This window comes from Aquarana catesbeiana, linkage group LG06 (genome assembly GCF_042186555.1).
Source record: "Aquarana catesbeiana isolate 2022-GZ linkage group LG06, ASM4218655v1, whole genome shotgun sequence".
NCBI lineage: Eukaryota > Metazoa > Chordata > Amphibia > Anura > Ranidae > Aquarana > Aquarana catesbeiana.
In genome coordinates, this window is record NC_133329.1 from 98012894 (window position 1) to 98034266 (window position 21373).

Consider the following 21373-nt stretch of genomic DNA (forward strand, 5'->3'; position numbering starts at 1 on the left):
ATTATGTGTCACTTTTTGTGTTGGTCTATCACATAAAATCCCAATAAAATACATTTACAATTTTGGTTGTAACATGACAAAATGTGGAAAATTTCAAGGGGTATGAATACTTTTTAAAGACACTGTAAATGCAATTTATACACATTCAGAATATCTAATTTGCCCTTGAACCCAGAGATTTATAGTTTTTCTGAATGTACCTAAATACAGTGTGAATTATAACATGTAAAATCATTAAATATGTGTTCAGAAATGTCCTTTTAAACCCATGTGTATCACAACCCATGTGCATGAGGCCTGACTCCTGAACCAACACGCATGTAATACACCTCACCCTAGCTTCTTATTAATCCTGTTCCAGGGCAGAGTCCTGTGTAGTGTTTTCTTCTCCGTGAGCAAAAATCCTCCTTGGCGTTGGTTGAGCCTGCTCCCTTAGACCTCATTAATTTGTATGGAGTGGGTAAGGAGCTCCAATATTTAGGAGGGACCCACATATAGGTGATCCACGCACAGGTGCAGCTTGCAGGAAGAGGATTGTTGCACTGGATGTGGTGTTGATGCCGGGTAAATAAGAAGCAGGGGCAGGGGCTGTTAGTGCAGGTTATTACAAGAGGGGTGAGGATTTGAGCATTAAAGTGCAGTCCTTCTAAGACCATATGGGAGTATCATTTGGGTTTATATTGTATTTATTACTCGTGTAGACATTGCAGTTGCATTCTTGTGCTATATTTGACAAGGTTTCATAAATTTTATAAAAAATAAAACAAAAAAAACCTGTACTTTAAGATTTATGGGGTACTTGTTAAACTTTTGCTTTTTACCATGGTGTACATATCCACTTCAATAAAGGTGAGTGGTGGAGGGAAGCTGTGTGGTGACGTACGGCTTTTAGCAGGACAGAGATCCTCTCATCATAGTAGTCATTGCTTCCTTTGGTGTTGCAATATGGCCGCACTCTGGTGCATTAGGAACAACAGGCCAAACAGGGCATCATTACTATAAATGAAAATAAATGAATGCACCGCGCTAAGTGCCAAATATTATTAAACAGATAACATATAATTTTATGACAAAACTGTAGTCACATTAAAGAGGGAGTCCACCTAAAAAAAAAAAAAAAAATTATTAAAAAGCCAGCAGCTACAAGTACTGCAGCTGCTGACTTTGAATAAATGGACACTTACCTGTCCTGGAGTCCAGCGATTTTGGCAGCCGAAGCCGCTCAATGGCTCGGCTGCTGCCGCCGCCGTTCTCTGTGAGGGAGTCAGGAAGTGAAGCATTGCGACTTCACTTCCCGGTTCCCTACTGCACATGCGCGAGTCGCGCTGCGTGTCCCAAGTGGTCCCGCTATATCCTGGGACCTGTGTGTTTCCTGTGTGAAACAAATGGTGGGTGGAAATGTGTCACGATGACATGATCAGCCAATCAAATGGGCCGTCATCAGTAAGCTCTAATTCCACCATCTTGGCTAAGGGCATTTATACCGTTACCATGGATCACATGACTAGATCTATCCAATAGTAATTTCATTTACTTTACATCTCTACAACTTCACTACTTCCCTTAACAACCAATCCACATTCCCCTCTGTTTTGTATTTTTAGCACTGTTTTTGCCTTTGCCAGTGATATTTTTTTTTTTTTCTTTTTTTTTTTTTCTTTTTATTGCTTCAGGTGGCTGTGCAGCACATCTGCAAAACTTGGCAGGTTGTGGCAGTAATTCCATGGCTGAAGACATCCTGTCTGAGGAGCCGCACACAGTGCTGGTAGAGTTCTCTTCAGTGGTTGCTGACACTCAGGAATATATTATTGAGGTAACTGTCTAGCATAAGACAGGGCACACTGGAAGGCTATTTATGAGGATTTGGGAAGTATTGGCTTGTGATAGCACAGTAACAGAATGAACCATACAACTGTGGACTTTTTAAGGTGTCCAACCTTAGAAGTCCATCTTTTGTATGGTTTGTTGTGATTTCTAAATTAAGAATGTGGTGTTCAGGATAACACAAATCTATCTTTGATAGCACAGCAACAGTTGAATGTTTTCCTGGGGGTTTGGGATATGCTGAAGCAGCAGCTAGGATGGTCCGGCAGCTTTAGCCTGTTGTAGGTATAGTCATGATTACAGAGCACCAACTTAGAGGAACTGCAGTCTGCTCACATAATTTGTAATGCAAACATCTTTGCCATTCTGAAGCTTCCCTCCAACCACTTTGCATATTATTTTCTATATACTGTGATTCTGTACTTGCCGAATAAGCTGCAGAAATCTCCCTCCACTGAGTCTGGCTGCAGCCATTTTAACTGTGGGCAGCTGAAGCTGCTGCCTGTTCACTTCCTGGATTTACACAGACATACAGAGGCACACCTCCAGTTCTGCAGCCCTGCAGCTTTCATTGGCCCTTTTTATGACTCCTCCCCCTCCCTTCCTGGCAAACTTTCACGAGAGTGAGAAAGAGCTGTGCATGATGTCATAAGCCTAGGCTAATGACCAGACAAACAGGAAGTGGGCTGTATAAGGTATTTACTGGCAGAAAAAAAATGTTTCACTATCCAAAGTTAAAACGACAAAGGCAGATTTAATAGATGGAAAGTTGAAAAAAATGACTGAAGGTCCGCTTTAAGCACTTAATGATCAGGGACATACCCTTTGGACTTCAAGCGGTTATATCATCCCGGTATTGTGGTTAATGTGATCAGTACGAAAAGATTATAGAAAATAATAAATACACCACTACAATTTGTATCATTGCTCAAGCCCACCTTGCAGCCTTTTTGGAGAACAACTGGGTATTTATCGCTGTGACTGTAATTTCATTAAGCCAGTAGATGGGTAGCCAAACATTGTTGAACAGTGGGGAAAGTCTGGTTATGCACAGGAATCAAGAGTATCCACTTTTTTTATTTTATTTTTTTTTATTATTATTTTAGGTACAGTATAGCAAAGGCTTCTTTTAAAAGACTCAGTCACTGCAGTTCTGTTTTTTTGTCTTGATGCACATAGGCGACCTCTGAAGATTTCGAGACCAGTGAGGCTGCTGAGCTACTGCAGAGCACAGGAACACACCAGGTGAGTTGTATGCAAAATTTACATTGAAAATGATGAATCGGCCAACCCTTCACTACCAGCATATGCAAGATCTCCAAAGTGTCATCCTTTTGCAATACAGGCAGGATCTATCTTCATTTACAGTGGGTATAGAAAATAATCACACCCCCTTTAAAATTACATTTTGTTGGTTTGCAGCTTGAAATGAAGACTCACAGTTGTTATTTTTATCCAGCTGTAATTACTCAGTGCAACTTATAACATCCAAGTGAAAGATATAACCCCAACCTGCCAGAAAAATTCAAAAACCGAACCAGAGTTGGAAAAAGGATCACCCCCTTGTCAGTATTTTGTTGAAACACCTTTTGTTTTGATTCCAGCCTTTAGTCTGTTGGGATATGTCTCTACTAACTTTGCACGTCCTAGACTTTACAATATTTGCCCACTCTTCTTTGCAGAACTGCTCAGGTTCAGTTACGTTTGATGGTGACTGTTTGTAGACTGCAGTCTTTAAGTCAAAACAAAAATTATGTCTGTCTTCATTTAGGCTGCAAAGCAACAAAATGTGATTATTTTCTATACCCACAGTATTTCCACTTTGCAGCACCCCATTTTCCCATTTTCCCATGTCCAAAAGCACTTGCCAATATAAGACACAAATTCATGTAGCCTTGTATTTCTAAATCTGTTTCTCAATCTTTCACGTGCAGGGGTGCCATTTATTTTTTATTTTTTGCTACTTCAGCGCTTACATTGAGAGGATTTAAATCCCCATTTATGGCTAATTTTTTTGTCCCGTCTCGTTATCGTCACATCATAGTAGCATAACCTTGACTTTTTTTAAATTTTATTCGTTTTGAGAAATCTTTGTTTATTCTTTACAAAAGTTACAAATCACTCAACTAGCACTAACCCACGGTATGCTACTTAAAATCCCATACCCCAGCCCCCCCCCCCCCCCCCCCCCAACCTGCAGTCATGCTTCCGATAGAACATGCATTCTTTACAAGAACTTCTCGGCGAATCTCCCAGTTTTCTTAAAGGATATCCACTTCGCCCACTTGTCTCCATCCAGATCATCTTCTATCTCAGGCCTAGTATCGTCAACCTCGCCCGCCTCTAGGATATAGGTTTCATTGACCTTGATTAACCAATCTCGAATGCTTGGACCCTCAGCCTCTTGCCATTTTTTTGGTATTAAACTTTTTGCCGAATTTAGAAGTACCGGAGTTAGAGATACATTGTACTTGCTAATATGACTTTCAGTCCCATGGAACAAGCACACCCAAGGGTCCTCCTTGATCTCAGTACCCATTATCTCCTGTGTTATCTTTAGCACCTCCTGCCAGAATTTTTTAATAATTGGGCACTCCCACCAGAGGTGGGCCATTGTTCCCCTGACAGAGCACCCCCTCCAACAATTTCCAGAAATTTCTGGTTGCATCTTATTTATTCTATCTGGTGTCATGTACCATCTGGCTAAGCATTTAAAATTTGATTCAATCATTCTCATGTCCACTGCTGATTTGTGTGTTGCGTTTAGGATGGCCTCCCAAGTCACTCCGCTAGATGCAGATCCCAATTCAGATTCCCATTTATTGAAATGTAACGGTTTCGCTGCTTCATCCTCGTCCCGCACTATTTTGTATAATTCTTTTGTTTTTTTTATAACTCTATTTTTCAGGAACAATTTCTCCAAAGGCCTGAGATTCTTCTTATCTCTAATGGGACCGGGGAGGCTTTTAATAAAGAACGCAAGCTGGTTATATCGCCATGTGTCTAATTTCATTAGGTCTTTGAGTAGATATAACTCCTGAAAAGTGACAGCGGGCGGCCGAGAAGATTTAAGCCCATCGACTCTTCATGCTTATCGCACCCCCCGGTGTTTCTCTGAAGCCTCCTCCACTATTTCCACTCGCTTCAGCAGATGGCCCATATCAGTTCTGACATTTAGGATCTCGTATTTGATTACATTTTCCAGCTTAGCAAACATATCTAATAATTCAGTTTTTGTTGGTAGAGATTCCATGATATTCTCTTCCTCAAGGCTAAGATCTTTCCCTTCTTCTTTGGATAATCCGCCGCGAGCGCCTTTATTCTTCCCTAGGTCTTTATTCTTATCCTTTCCTCCCTGCTGTCTGCTTTCCTGCGCTGGGCTCTTTTTGGGCTTCCCGGATTTGTCTCCTTCAGGTACTTCTGGATAGAACTAGAGTTTAAGCTATCTCTTGGCTTCTTTGATTCCGCCGCTCTTTGAGGGCGCCCTCGCATGTTCACCGCCACACACCAGCCCTTCCTCTCTCTCCCGCACTGCTCTCCTTATTCACTTCTCTTCACTCTACAGCTCCTTATCTCCCGTAGGGCGTGTTTGTCACAGAGCAGTGCGATCCCAGCGATCGATAGTTTCACTCTAGGTACCTTTTGGTGTAGGGTTGAACACTAATAGTTCAGGATTGTTCACATTTACACATTCCCTACCCAGTGATTCCTCTAGCTGAAATCTAGACAACCAACATCTACAGTAATATGCGGTTTTCCTTTTTTTTTTTTTTTTTTTTTTTAATACAGAAAGGATCTTAACGCATATCTTGACACAGCAGGCTCCTTGAACCAGCTTTGCCTAGCCCCCCTTTTTTTTTCCTTTTACCAGGCGCTTCACATGTACATTATAGAAACTTCTGCAGCCAGTGCATGTCGTATCATAGTCCTACCTTGAGGTTAATACAGCTATCTAGATGTTACCTCAGATTGCTGGTCTTCTCTCCCAGGGTGTCTCTCCAGGGGGATTGCTGGCGACCACAACTCCGGCCCGTTTCTCAGGGTGATACTCACAGTAGATTTCCAGATTTCCAGCAAGCCTCTACCCCAGATTATACCCGGGGATATCCGGGAGGCTGGAGAGATGGCTTCCAGCAAGCCGCTGCCACCGGCTATGCTCGAGGGTTATGGAGAGGCTGGATAGACGACTTCGAGCGCGCCGCTGCCACAGCGATACCTAGGGATGTCGGAGAGGCTGAAAGGGGCGGAGGGAAGGCTCCGGGATGGCTCAGAGAGGGCTCAAACCAGGAGCAGATCCAGGATGACAACGGGGGGAGGGAGGAGAGTACGCTCAGCCCGCGCAGAGGGCCCCAGGCCGGGCCGAAGACCTCGGCTGTTAGCCGAGTCAGCTGTACTACTTGCGGCTCCGGCCACTAGATTGTCGGCCCCCCGCTACGCTTGCAGGTATCTTCGGCATCACGGGCAGATCCGCCACCCGCTTCCACAACGCCACCGTCAGGCCCCTCCCCCAACTCTTGTGCGTCACATCACGCACCTGTCTGTCCTCGATCTCCACCGAATTGGGTGCCATTTATTCTTAATAGTTCCCCACACATTGACAAATGCAGTGCGTTTTTGGCGTGGTGTGATTTTTCAAAAAAAGATTGGCAACTTCTTTCCCCACATTTCTGTAGGTAGTGAAGCCTTTGAAATGAATAGACTATCTACACGCAGTTGCGTGCTATGGGGGTCTTTCGTCACATATGGCGACCCATCACATTTGGCTACCCGCTGGAGTGCGCATGCGCGACGCTGCCATATGCGTTCCAACACTTTAAAACTTTACATTTTAAAAGTGACAATACTACTTTTAACACTTTTTTTTTATTTTTATTTTTTAAACACTTTTAAAAAAGTGTTAAAAGTGACAAAAATTTTATAAGTATTGGAACGCATATGGCGGCTTCACGCATGCGCACTCCAGTGGGTAGCCAAATGTGATGGGTCGCCATATGTGACGAAACGGGGGCACTCATGCAAGCTGGCTCTGTGCGTCCATAGACACACAGATCGCATCTTGGCCCTGCTCCATCCTCACTGGCTGTGAATGCACATTGCTGGCTCAAGATCGGGCGCAGGTAAGTATAAGGGGTGGCTGCGTTCAGAAAGTTTTTTTTTTTTTTTTTATTTAATGCAGAGAATAAATTAAATTGGTTGTAAAGCCACTTTATTATGTTTATACAATCCCCTGTGTTATATAATGTTATGTGCCCCAGTGTATATGCTTTATAAAAAGAAAAAAATGCAGATTTGTACCTTTATTGGAGAGTGCCCCTCGGCGCTCACATTTTTGCCCACCGTTCTCCTCTCCGATCTGACAACTACAGTGGGACCAGCTGAAAATCCCCTGCTGATGTCAGCCGGGAGAAGAGCAATGGGCGGTCACGTGAGCGCCGAGGGGCGCTCTGAAATAAGGTACAAATCGGCATATTTTTTTAGAAAGCACAAACACTGGGGCACATAACGTTCTCTAACACAGGGATTGTATGAACAAAGTTATTTTAGCTGCAGGAGGGGAGGGGCGGGGAGTGGATCAGGAGAGACTAGCTGGCAGGGAGGGAGGGGGAGAGAGGGAGCAAGGAGAGAGATGGTGGGATGACAGAGACACGTAAACTGACCACGGTGTCGGGGCTCAGCAGCCATGATAAACGTTGTCCGTTTACAGAGGGGGATGCAGCACCAGTCAGGGTCAGACAGGTATTTTAGATGATACAACGTCCCAAATTACAAAGCACAAGCACTGTGCTGTTTATACTTTAAAATTACATATTTATTTTTTTTTTTTTTTAGGGTTACAACCATATTTTAAAAACGCTGGAGGATTCCCCCCAGCAGATACTATCTACAGTTAGAATTAAGAATGTTCTGTTTTGACAGGTGAACAGCCATATCTTGAAGGTGGTCCAGCAGATAGTGAACACAGCCAGTCCTGGCCAGCAGATCATCGTACAGAATCTAACACTGGATGACAGCACTGAGCCCTGTATAGAGGAGGTCCCCACTACAGACACTATTACTATAGCAACTCCAGAATCTCTGACTGAACAAGTGGCCCTGACTTTGGCCTCAGCTGTTGGAGACGGGACATTGATAACAAGTGAAGCCGCTGCCAGTGAGGAGGTTATTGTGCCGGAGGAAGTGGTAATACCCGAGGAATTGGCTATGCCGGAGGAAGTGGTGACACAAGAAGATATAGAAATGGAGCAAAATGAAGAATTTGTTATCACCACAGTACATGAAGAGGTGGAGGTCCAAACTGTGATTGTGTAGCTGATTGCTGCTTTCTGTGTTGCAAAGAAACAGGGAGCAAAATACTGTCTGGTGTGGCCAGCAACGGATAGTATACATTTTCAGCCACTAGATGGTGCTGTGACTGGGAATGTCAGGCACTATAGAGTGTACAGGAAAACCCATTACAGGGTTCTTCCTTCTCTAAATCACTGGTGCAGAACTGTGAACTGTTTTCACACACTTCCTGGCCTTCTCAGGCCTTTTGGCAAAAATCATGTGGAATGTTAGAATGGTAGTTGTGCCTTGAAACTTTGCTTCTGAATTGCCTCTTGTACATGGACTCTAAAATCTACTGATAAATACTTTTGTGGGTAGCTGCACCCAGGTCTTTCTCACATTGAGAAGTCTGCAGCTTTTATAAGCATAAATGAAGGCTGCAAATTGCTGGGCCTTTTGTGGGTTGTGGTGGATCCCCTCAGCAACTACTGGAAGGCTTTCTTTTGATTTGTGTGTAGGCACAATTATTGTATAGCCACAATTAAACAAGAATTTCAGGTTAAAGAAGAGGCTGAATATGTTTTTGAAATAGACTGCACTCCAGCGAGGAATCATGTGTTTATTTTTGCACCTCCTTGAGCAACTGTCAGGTCATCTAGCCAGAAAATTAAACCAGATCTGGCCTACAGTGCCTAAGCCCTAAGGTATCAACTTTGGTGAAGTGCAGGCCTCTTCATGTGTCTTTACTGGATGAAAGGAGCCTTAGATTTGGTAGGATCCAAGGGGTGCTACAACCAAACTGATACTTTCAATACTAAAACAGGGACTGCAAGGTGTCTGCATTTAGGCACTTTTTGGGTCAGGTCTTAATGACGATACTGTCCCAATATCTATCCATCAACTTGGATGATCTAATCCTACACTGGAGAAAAAGTTGTAGAATAGTCAGACTCAATATGGAAGAGTAATATTTCAGTCATTATTGTTTGGAATGAAAGCCAGCTTCAACCACTTAGTTCTCTTAAAAATTGAAAAATGTTACGCATTGTTATCTAGAAAGTTTTGCAATGGTAAGGGTTTAAACCTCTGTAAGGCCCCTTTCACATGGATGTACCAGTCTAGATTCATCTGTCAGTTTTCCAGACGGATCCAGACTGAACACAATGTATGTCTTTAGGTGGGTGGATGTAAAGGGATGACCAGTCATTTACGTCAGCCTACCTCCATGTCCGTTCAGGTCCATGTGTGGTTTTTTTTTTGTTTTGTTTTTTTAAGAGGTGCACCAAATGAAAATTTTGATGCTGAAACCCAAACCAAAAATGCAGGATGGACTTGTCTGAAACCAAAGTGGAAAATGACAGTTTAAAAAAAAAAAAAAAATATATATATATATATATATATATATATACATTTTATAAAATTGTATTATATTCAACTTTTTAATATCTTGAATTTAAATGAATATGAATTTCTCGGCCAATATTTGCACCTTTTTTAGCACAAGAAAAGCTCAAGAAAAATGCATCCCTTTTTAAATTCTGTGTATGTCTTCACACTGGTCCATTGCGCTTCCATTGTGGTGTTAAAAAAAACTTGCTTGTTGCATTTTTGGTCAGTTAAAAAAAACTGCACCTGAAATGCATTGAAAACGCAGGAAGAGCACATCAATAACGCACCTGTGTTAAATTTTTGATGGGGTCTTTGAGTCACATGACCTATGAAAAACACCATAAGCATAGCAAAATTGCCTGCGTTTTTGGCACCATTATCGGCACCTTTTCCTCTATCGGCAAAATGTGGAAAACACAATTTTTGGCCACTAAAATTTTGGAGCATCTCTAGTTGTGTTTTTTTTATTTCTTTATTTTTTTTTATATGAACAAGGCTGTGTCCTTTTTTTGTTTAGATGGATCTGATCAGATGTAAACGGATGGCATCAGTTTACATCCATTACATTTATGTCAGTTTTTAGGCAAGAAACATTTTTTGTTTTTACTTTTTGTCACCTCTGATTGTCTGAAACAACTAAGAAAATATGGATGAAAAATGATAAACGGATCTGAAGTGCAAACTCCTGTAAACTGAACTGCAGATGGTTGTGCAAATTGATATAAACTGAATACATTTGTTCTTTGAAAAAAATGTGAGTGACCGGGTGATGCCCATGTGAGGGACCTTAGGCCCCATCCTCATGGGCCGGGCTCCGTTGGACTCCGCCTGCTCTTTGAGGAATCTGTCTGCTGATCCCTGCTGAGCAGGCAGATGGCTGGTCCCTGTCTGCTCTGCTTATGTAGAGTAAACACAGCCTGCTCTCCTCTATGTGGCGGTCAGATGTAAAAAGACCGCCTGTCCATTTACACTCAACTGCCATCCATTCCGAGCCGCCAGATGGATGGCGAACAGCTCCCCATCAGTCTGATTTTTAGTGGAAAGAATCGGATCAGATGTCGGCGGTGTTACCAGACACGTCCGTTCACACCCACTGCTCCATAGAGGAGACTGAAGAGTATAATCGGATCTGCCTGCCTGAAAAACTGACAGGTGGGGACCCTATTGGTTCACTAGTGTGAAAGGGGCCTTGGTCTACTGTGTTTACCCTATTCAGACTTCCTCATCATTAATATTTTAGTGTTAGAGGAGCAAGTGAAAGTCTCCCTATAAGGACCACACAGCCAGCAATAAAAAGTGGCTTTACTGCTGTCTGTGTCCCTGTTCAAAAGAATTCTCACTTCTTCCTAGTCATGTGAAGGTTTTCCCAAAGGGGCAACGATAAACCATACAGAGTTTCTAACCTTTTTTTCCCAATGCAAGCTAAAACAAATCGGTTTAGTTGTAGATGATCTGTAACCAAAGGACAACATAACAGCTGTCATCTACTGCACATAGGTAACATAAGTAAATTGCCCATATTAATTTCCTGTATTTTTTAATATCTTGTTTTAGAGCATCGATAAAGCTATTTACATGGCTTCCTGTACTCCAAAGGAGTTCACAATCGAGACATTATCAACAATGTACAAATAAAATTGCTTTGGGGCTTAAGGCCATGTGACTGCCATGATTGGCTGTCATGTGTTTGGGTTTTCTTTGTTAGCTGCCATGAGCGCCCAAGATGCATGCTCTAAGCACAGCACTGTTTGCACTAATGCATGCAATTATGCGAGAGGCCGCATATTTGCATGCGGCTGGGGCCAAGGAGTAAACTACATTTTTTTTAAAAAGTCCTTTTATGTATCAAGACATTAATGCTTAATTGCCACTCAAAATCCTGATGGCTTTTATTAATACATAACACCACTATTTTATATCTTATAAAACATAATTGCAATTCAAGGTTAAATGGTTCCTAGCGTGACTTCCTCCTCACGATCTATGGAAAGATCAGAGTGTGTGTCAGAAAATTTCTTATGTCTGATTCTCTGGCACAGATGGTAAGGCAGCAGGAACTGAAGGAGGAAAGGTTTGCCATGGGATCTCTGGACCAAAGAGACAAAGTTGTAAGATTTACTCATTGACTACTTTGTAGTTCCCTTGTTAAAAGTGTAGGGCGGGAGATTGCCATAAAGTGTTTATCTGCCATGCTGTGGTCTCCTTATCTGGAGAATGTGCTTCTCTCCGGTGTTGAACTAAGAGATTCCATTTTGCCATTGTATTGCCAAGCTGGGTTTGGATGAAGTAACCAGGTATGGCCTGAATATACAAGAGTGTAGCATTTTATTTAAAGGGCAACTCCAAAAATTCCTGATCAAGATTAGGAGAGTATGACTTAAGTTGCTGTTATCAGGACCACTTATGACCTATTGACTGAAAAGTGACCCAGGTGCGGGGGCACTAGTGTTCACGGGCCAGGAAATGTGGAAAATCTCTGCAGTGGGGGCACTGAGGGAGGTGTAATGCTTTCATTACACCCGCCTGCCATCAATCCAGACATGGGAAGTGCTCTGGCTGTCTTTTTTAAGTATCAGTCTATCTTATGTTTTATTAGGAAGTCCTTCCAGCACATTTGCCCTTTGTGATATCGCTGGTTTCTACAAAATAGGTACGTGATTGAAAGCCCTAGAATAATCCAATAGAACCACTGCCTACAAACCCCTATAGCTTCTGTCCTCATCTTATTCCAAGTTAATTTTACACTGCAGCTGGTTGAACTTGACTGTCCCTGACAGGTTTCCAAGGTGAAGCTGACAACGATTCTTCAGTCATATGTTGCTAGTTGTCATCTTGGCTCACTGGTTTCTGAGCCTGCATACAGATTTATATTTACTGCAGGAGATTACTTCACCTGAACCTGCGAGGAGAGAAGTGTGGCAGTGGTTTATGAATGGCTCTTTTTGAGTTAAAGCTGAAGTTTAGATATGGTCGTTTTTACATAGTTGCAGCTTGCACCAATGTAAGTATGTATGTACCATACCTGTGAGATTCCCAGTGGAAGCAGGTAATCACTGTAGTTGTCACTGCTACTACAGTGATTCCGGCTGTCCTGCATAGTGAATACAGGAGGTTGCTTGCTTGGCACAGGTTCTCTGGTTGGGTGAGGTCATGACATCAGCACCCTGCCTCTCCACCCTGTCCAAGATAGCGATTTGCATTCATTAACCGCTTGCCGACTGGCTTACGCCGATATACGTCAGCAGAAGGGCACGTACATGCAGATTAATGTACCTGTACGTTGCCCTTTAAGAAGCAGTTTGCAGGTGGGCGTGTGCCCGCCGCGACCTCTGTGAGTGTGATCGCGGGTCCCACGGACACCCGCGATCGTCTCACGGAGAGGAAGAACGGGGAAATGCTGATGTAAACAAGCATTTCCCTGTTCTGCCTAGTGACAGGACACTGATCACAGCTCTCTGTAATCGGGAGCGGTGATTAGTGTCGTGTCACATAGACACCCCCCCCCTCGTTAGAATCACTCCCTAGGACACACTTAACCGCTACACTGCCCCCTAGTGGTTAACCCCTTCACTGCCAGTCGCATTTACACAGTAATCAATGCATTTTTAATTGCACTGATCGCTGTATAAATGTGATTGGTCCCAAAATCGCGCCAAAAGTGTCCGATCTGTCTGCCATAATGTTGCAGTCACGATAAAAATCTCTGATCGCAGCTATTACTAGTAAAAAAAATATATATTAATAAAAATGCCATAAAACTATCCCCTATTTTGTAGACGCTATATCTTTTGCGCAAACCAATCAATAAATGCTTATTGCGTTTTTTTTGTTTTAGTTTTTTTTTTAATACCAAAAAATATGTAGAAGAATACGTATCGGCCTAAACTGAGGGAAAAAAATGTTTTTTTTATATATATTTTTGGGGATATTTATTATATGCGTTTTTTTTTTTCGAAACTGTTGCTATATTTTTGTTTATAGCGCAAAAAATAAAAACCGCAAAGGTGATAAAATACCACCAAAAGAAAGCTCTATTTGTGGGGAAAAAAGGACGTCAATTTTGTTTGGAAACCACGTCGCACAATCGCGCAATTGTCAGTTAAAGCGACGCAGTGCCGAATCGCAAAAAGTGCTCTGGTCTTTGGGCAGCCAAATGGTCTGGGGCTTAAGTGGTTAAGAGGATACAAATTGTTCCCTGAATGATGTCTGTTCTGACTGAGGGACCTCCTGTGTTCACAATGTGGCAGGGCAGCCGCTCAGCACAGGACCCAGAAGTCAATGGAGTTCCCTGTAGTAGCAGTGTCTACTACGTTGCAGCTTTCAGGGGGATCCCACAGGTATGGCGCATGCGTGCATACATTGCTTCAAGCTGGACCAGTGTAATTGTAAAAATTGACATACCCAAACTTCAGCTTTAAAAGGTGCAGGATCCATGACTGTCATGCTGATCCTGATCTCAGTATCTAGCAAAGGAAAGAAGCTGGCATGCAAACTTTATTTGTTGTATGTGGATTCCAAAACGGATACATACAAGTTATTAATGCAAGGATCAGGATTTATTATTATTATTATACAGGATTTATATAGCGCCAACAGTTTGCGCAGCGCTTTACAACATCGGGGAAGACAGTACAATTACAATACAATTCAATACAGGAGGGATCAGAGGGCCATGCTCGTTAGAGCTTACAATCTAGAAGGTTAGGATGCGACTGTTTTGAGGCCCACACATGAGCAATGGCAGCTCCCTTATTTATGCCCTCACAGGTTCACTTTACAGAAATCCACTGCCGCCTCCTCAAAGAATTCACTTTTTGTAATGATGTACAGTGCATCCGGAAAGTATTCAGAGCGCTTCACTTTTTCCACATTTTGTTATATTACAGCCTTATTCCAAAATGGATTAAATTTATTATTTTTCTCAAAATTCTACAAACCATACCCCATAATGACAACGTGAAAGAAGTTTGTTTGAAATCTTTACAAATTCAGTAAAAGTAAAAAGCCAACAAATCAGATACATCAGTATTCACAGCCTTTGCCATGACACTCAAAATTGAGCTTAGTTGCATCCTGTTTCCTCTGCTCATCCTTGAGATGTTTCCACAACTTGATTGGAGTCCACCTGTGGTAAATTTAGTTGCTTGGACATGATTTGGAAAGGCACACACCTGTCTATATAAGGTTCCACAGTTAACAGTGCATGTGAGAGCACAAACCAAGCCATGAAGACCAGGGAATTGTCTGTAGACCTCCAAAACAGGATTGTATTGAGGCACAGATCTAAAGAAGGGTACAGAAAAAATTCTGCTGCATTAAAGGTTGCAATGAGCAAAGTGGCCTCCATCATCTGTAAATGAAAGAAGTTTGGAACCACCAGGATTCCTCCTAGAGTGGGCCACCCGGCCAAACTGAACAATCAGGGGAGAAGGGCCTTAGTCAGGGAGGTGACCAAGGACTTGATGGTCACTCTGACAGAGCTCCAGCGTTTCTCTGTGGAGAGAGGAGAACCTTCCAGAAGAACAACCATCTCTGCAGCACTCCACCAATCAGGCCTGTATGGCAGAGTGGCCAGACGGAAGCCACTCCTCAGTAAAAGGCACATGACAACCCACCTGGAGTTTGCCAAAAGGCACCTGAAGGACTCGGACCATGTGAAACAAAATTCTCTGGTCTGATGAAACAAAGATATTTAACTATTTTTAGCCTGAATGACAAGCATCATGTTTGGCGGAAACCAGGCACGGCTCATCACCTGGCCAATACCATTCCTACAGTTAAGCATGGTGGTGGTTGTGGCGGCATCATGCTGTGGGGATGTTTTCCAGTGGCAGGAACTAGGAGACTAGTTGGGATCGAGGAAAACATGAATGCAGCAATGTACAGAGACATCCTTGATGAAAACCTGCTCCAGAGCACTCTGGAACTCAGACTGGGACAAAGGTTCATCTTCCAACAGGACAACAACCCTAAGCACACAACCAAGATAACAAAGGAGTGGCTACGGGACAACTCTGTGAATGTCCTCCAGTGGCCCAGCCAGAGCCCAGACTTGAACCCGATTGAACATCTCTGGAGAGATCTGAAAATGGCTGTGCACCGTTACTCCCCATCCAACCTGATGGAGCTTGAGAGGTCATGCAGAGAAAAATGGGAGAAACTGTCCAAAAAAAAGGTGTGCCAAGCTTGTAGCATCATACTCAAAAAGGCTTGAGGATGTAATTGGTGCCAAAGGTGCTTCAACAAAGTATTGGGCAAAGGCTGTGAATACTGATGTACAGGGGATTTTTTTTGTTTGTTTTTTATTTTTAATAAATTTGCAAAGATTTAAAAAAAACTTCTTTCACGTTGTCATTATGGGGTATTGTTTGTAGAATTTTGAGGAAAATAATTTAATACATTTTGGAATAAGGCTGTAACAGAACAAAATGTGGAAAAAGTGAAGCACTGTGAATACTTTCCGGATGCACTGTATGTGCATAGTGTTTGTCTCTTTGGGGGGAGATTTACGAAACCTGGGGGTGCAAAATTTGGTGCAGCTCTGCATAGTAACCAATCGGCTTCCAGGTTTTATTGTCAGCTTAATTGAACAAGGTGAAGTTAGAAGCTGATTGGCTACCATGCATGTGATTCGCACTACATTCCTGTGCATATCACATGCGATGTCTGATGTGAATTCAGCCATACAGTTGTATGGCTGAAATCACATCACTTTCGCAGCAAAATGGTGCAGGACCCTTTTTTTTTTTGGTCTGCACTTGAATCAGGTCGCATGGGTGTTCAGAGCCACGCGATCCAATTCCACAGTTTGCACTGCATTCTGCAAACTGATTTGGGGTGTCATTAACTTTATATTGACACCTGCAGCGTTTTGCAGAGCGCAGTGTGAACTGCCTGCGATTCAGATGCAATGCGGAAACCAGCACTGGAATCACTGTGGTTCCTGCATCGCAACAGTGTGAACCTTGCCTTAAGTTCAAGTATAACTTTTTTTTTTTTTTTTTCATTTTGGATATAGTGGAGAGGGAATAAGAACTGTCAGTTTTTTTATTTCCACCATTATTGAGATTCACCCTCTCTATCTGTCCTGTCTTTCAGGACAGCCACCTCCTGAGAGACCTTGGCTCCTCCCTTCACAGAAAACATCACCTTAGCCCAACATTAAAGCACACACTGCCCTGCTGGTGTTCTGTCAGATTAGGCGACCCGTCAGATCTGGTAACGGAAGTGATGTTCCGTCGTGGCTATTTTGGTACACCTCGCACTCGGCCACAGTAAGCCTTCAGTTAGACTGACTGTAGGCTTACTGCAAATAAGTTTGGGGTGTATCAAGATGACCGTGACGGAACGTCACTTCCGTTGCCAGATCTGACTTGTCCCTGATTCTGACGGGACACCGGCTTCTCAGTTCTGGTGTTTCCCCTGGTGGGTAGACACCGCTGGGAACGAGGCAGAGCGGAAGCTGGTGTTTTCTATGGGGAGAGGCTGAGGTCTCTCCTTGAAGGCAACATCTAGCCAGAGCCTCGGGGAAAGGTACCTGGACTGCTGCAAGTGATTGCAACCCCAGCTTCTCCTTATGGTGGGAGTTGAAGCTCATGGGGGGGGGGCACTTTCAGCTACCCGGGGGGTGCTGCAGGAGGTGTTGCGGTCTTCCCCCCCACATCTTGCGTGGCCAGCAGTGGAGATCAAGGCTGGGCCGAGTGGTGGGTGACATCACATCCGTTGGGGGTGGGCACTTCTGGTTCTGGCTGCGATCTCAGAAAGCATACCAGGCACAGGCTCGTACAAGCCCAGAATGCCTGCAAGAAGGCTCAATGACCTTTTATCTAAGCAAGCATTCCTGAACCTGGGAAAGAGGGTAAGTTTTTTTTTTTTTATTTTTTTTTTGTTTTTTTTTTTTATTTTTTTCCCTTTTCCCTCCTCCTGATATATTAGTCCCCTTTCACATCACACATAGTGGTCTCCGTTTTGATCAGCAGGGTATCTATTTGCTGAGCAGAGTGGGCAGATGACTGGTCCATGTCCACTCAGTTTCTGCAGAGCGGACATGAACTGCACTGTTTATTTACACCCAACTGCCCTCCGTTCTGCCTAAATGGAGGAGGGCGGATCTTCTTGTGTTTTTTTTTTTTTTGGGTTTATTTGGTTTTTTTTTTTTGTGTTTTTTTTGTTTTTTTTTTTTGTTTTTTTTTTTGTTGCTCAGAGGTAGGTGGGTGTATATGGATACAAGTTTGTTTACACCCGCTGCTCCATAGGAGTGAATGGACTGTCCAATCAGGTCTGCCTGAAAAAAACGACAGGTGGACCTGATCGAACTCTTCCTGTGAAAAGGGGCCATAGGTTTTTATTGGTTTCAGTTTAATTTGGTGGTGGGGGACTGCAATGTGTGCTTTTTAAAAACAACTCCACCCAAACTTAATTTCATCTCTAGTGGCAAGCAGATGTGTTTTATTGCGCACGTCAAAAAAAAAAAAAAGTGCTAATAATAATGAATTTCCACCCCAAGTGCAATGCACTCCAGTGTAAATGCAGCCTATGAGAAAAGTGAAGCAGAACAGGGATTATCTCACCACCACAATCCTGAAAGCACCTAAATGTCACACATGCTTCAGCTTGCCACTACAAATGAAATCTGATTTATATGGGGGTGGTTTTAATAGCGTACCTTGTAGACCCCCACCACTTCAAATAAAATGAAACTGAAGTCAATAAAATCGCAACACGTCAGAAGAACAAAAAAAAAAAAAAAACACAGTCCCCTTCCCCACGCAGGTTCAGACATGCTTGCTTAGATGAAGTCACTGAGCCTTCTTCCGAGATTCTGGGAAATCTCACTGCTGGAGCTTCTTGTAGTTAGATTTGTATTCTTCTGCTTTGTCAGCCTTCCACAGTAAACGAGCTAACTAAACGAGCATGCTGTAAAAAACAGCAGCTGATCAGCTTTGGCAGTGAATACTGATTGGTGTGTTCTGGTGGGGGCAGTCCCCCGTCCGAACACAATAGCGCCAAGGAGGAGATCGCTGTACTAATATCACATAGTGGTTTTTTTTTTTTTTGTTCAGCCATGTTCCTTTTGCTATTTTTTTTGGCTTAATTTCGTACAATTGTTTTTGAGGTTCAGGGTTGCAGCATATTACACCTTTAATTTTCATGAAAGGTCTGTTTGTGGGGTTTTTAAAGGGAAATTTGCAAGAAGGGGCTATGGTCCTAATCATGACTTCACAACCTCACGAATCGCTATCTGAGGATAAGGATGCAAGATGAAGTTCAGACTCCACATGCTTGTCCTAGATCAGTGATTATAAGGGATGGTAACCTAGGTTCAGGGCTTCAATGTGTTTCTTTTATTTTAAGCCCCTGTTCACACCTATGTGAATTAGTTGCGGCTTACACCGCATCCAATTCACAGGACATTTTAAAATACATTCATTTGAACGTATCTGGTTCACATATGTGCGTTGCATTTGCACTGCGCATTGCACAAAAAAGTGTGCGTTTTTTGGGCATTGCGCTGCGAACTACAAGCCTGTTATCTCCTATGGGAACGCATCTGATTCGCAGATGCATTGCGTTCTGAACAAGGGTTTTCTCCTTCTCACTACACCTCCCCCTCTTCCTGCTCACTGATCCGCAGCTACAACGCAATGAAACCTTGAACAACTGATTTTTATCTTCCCAGTGAAACCTGAGCTTCATTTCGCACCGCACATGTGTGAACCCAGGCTAAAACTGCATCTTCCTCCATGGTGTGGGGGTCAGTATTGCACTGTCGGTGATATGTTGTTGCCTGGATTAACTGTTGAAGACTAAGCTATATCACCCATAGTAAAGTAGCGGTATATTTGGTAGACCAACAAAGCGTCGGGTCTCACACTGATGCCTATGCAACCCAATGTAACCTGTAGTCCGGAAGTCTCTATATGACATTTGGGGACTCTGCCTAGTACACAATATGGCCAGTATTGTGTCAGCGCATAAAGGAAATGTGAAAAGCGGGGCCACTGGCTCTGCAACAATTGTGTTTAATAAAGTTCTTTATAAAAGAATGGTCTGACTCTTTCTGCGCTAACTCCAAGTATCTGAACAGATTATAGGTTCTCTCCAACAAGCACAATACAGTTTGTTTTATAAATGAGTATTACAAAAGTACATTTAACCAAGACGCATTTCAGTTCTGGATCAGTGTTGGCAGTTTGTATCACTCAAATGCTACATTGTGGACAGGCTGTTTCCTATGCTGCCTTTAGGTGATCCCTGAAAACGCATCTCTTTAGGTCCCTTGCACATGGGCGCCTCTGCTTGCTCAGTGGGGGATCTCTCCGCTGGTCAGGCAGATGACAGGTCTGTGTGACACAGATACAGTCCTGCTCTCTTCTATAAAGCAATCAGATGGAAATAGACCACCCGTCCTATTCCCCATCCAGTGGACGGATGAAGAATAGGACCACCATCTGTCTGTTTTTTGCTGAAAGGATTGGATCGGATGGCAGCGGCATGTGTCGGTAGACATCTGCTGCACCATAGCAGAGACTGGAGGAACCAATTGGGTCCGCCTGAAACACTGAAAGGTGGACCTGATCAGACATCCCGTATGAAAGGGGCCTCAGGCCGGGTTCACACTGTTACGACAAACGCTCCGACTTTGGGAGCTCATGTCGCATGATGTGTGAAAATCAATGTATCGCTATGAGAGCCGTCTTAACTGCTCCAACACAAGTCGGTCCGACTTTGAAAATGCTTCCTGTACTACTTTGATCCAACTTCAATGATATTCATAGGGCTCAAGTATTATCAAAGTCGGATCGCCGTCTTTACTGATCCAACTTTGGCATGCGACTTGTGCGCTGATGATCTTTAAGGGGAACTCCACGCCAAATTAAAAAAAATTAAAAAATGGCATGGGTTCCCCCTCCAAGAGCGTACCAGGCCCTTCGGTCTAGTATGGATTTTAATGGGAACCCCCACGCAGAAAAAATGGCATTGGGGTCCCCCCCACCAAAATCTATACCAGACCCTTATCCGTGCACACAGCCCGGCAGGTCAGGAAAGGGGGGTGGGGACGAGTGAGCACCCTTCCTCCCTCCCGAACCGTACCCATATCGGCCCTGTGCCCCCCACCCCAAAGCACCTTTTCCCCATGTTGATGAGGACAAGGGCCTCTTCCCGACAACCCTGGCTGTTGGTTGTCGGGGGTCTGCGGGCAGGGGGCTTATTGGAATATGGAAGCCCCCCTTTAACAAGGGGGCCCCCACCCTATGTGAATGAGTATAGGGTACATTGTACTCCTACCCTTTCACCTAAAAAAAAAAAGTTTCAAAAATAAAAAACAGTACACAGGTTTTTAAAGTAATTCATTAAGCAGCTCCAGCGTCTTCCAACTTCCCCCCACTCTTTTGCCTCCGCCGCTGATGTCTTCTGCCTCTCTGGCTCTTCTCCGCTCTCTCTCCAGTTCTTCTCCCTCTGTCCGCTGTCTTCTGCTGGGTCTCCTCCGCTGTCTTCTCCCTCTGTTCTTCCGATGTTGACTCAACGCTCTCTTCCACTCTAATGCTGGGTGCGTGGTGTGCCCCTACTTATATTGAAAAAAGAGGGGGTAGGTGCAGCGCTAAAAACAAATTAGATACCCAATATTGAAAAAAAAAAGGAAATATAAAATAAAAATAAAACACAGTCCCAAATGGAAGTTTGAAAGGTGAAATAAATGGCCAATAGATGTCTGTGCAGGTATAGAGACAAGATGTCAATATGAAATTGTGAAGAAAGATCCCTCCTCCAAAAGGTTTTGCACCCAAAGTGAGTATGTAATCTCCTCACCCGCAGAAATGACCACCAGAGCAGTCTCACCAAGCTCAGGGAATTCGGTCTCCCAAAAACCTAAATAGATGTCCCAAACTGC

The 21373-nt window shown here is 43.4% G+C and overlaps 1 protein-coding gene across 6 annotated transcripts in view; it reads left to right on the forward strand.

Moving 5' to 3' along the window:
- The window catches only part of E4F1 (E4F transcription factor 1), a 38690-nt gene extending 25382 nt beyond the window's left edge, over positions 1 to 13308 (forward strand). For all 6 annotated transcript variants that reach the window (XM_073636498.1, XM_073636497.1, XM_073636493.1 and 3 more), the window contains 3 exons: positions 1674 to 1813; positions 3004 to 3069; positions 7741 to 13308. In XM_073636498.1, coding sequence (XP_073492599.1) covers positions 1674 to 1813; positions 3004 to 3069; positions 7741 to 8133 — 599 coding nt within the window. In that variant the 3' untranslated portion in view covers positions 8134 to 13308. The remainder of the gene's footprint in view (positions 1 to 1673; positions 1814 to 3003; positions 3070 to 7740) is intronic.
- The last annotated feature ends 8065 nt before the right edge of the window (positions 13309 to 21373 follow it).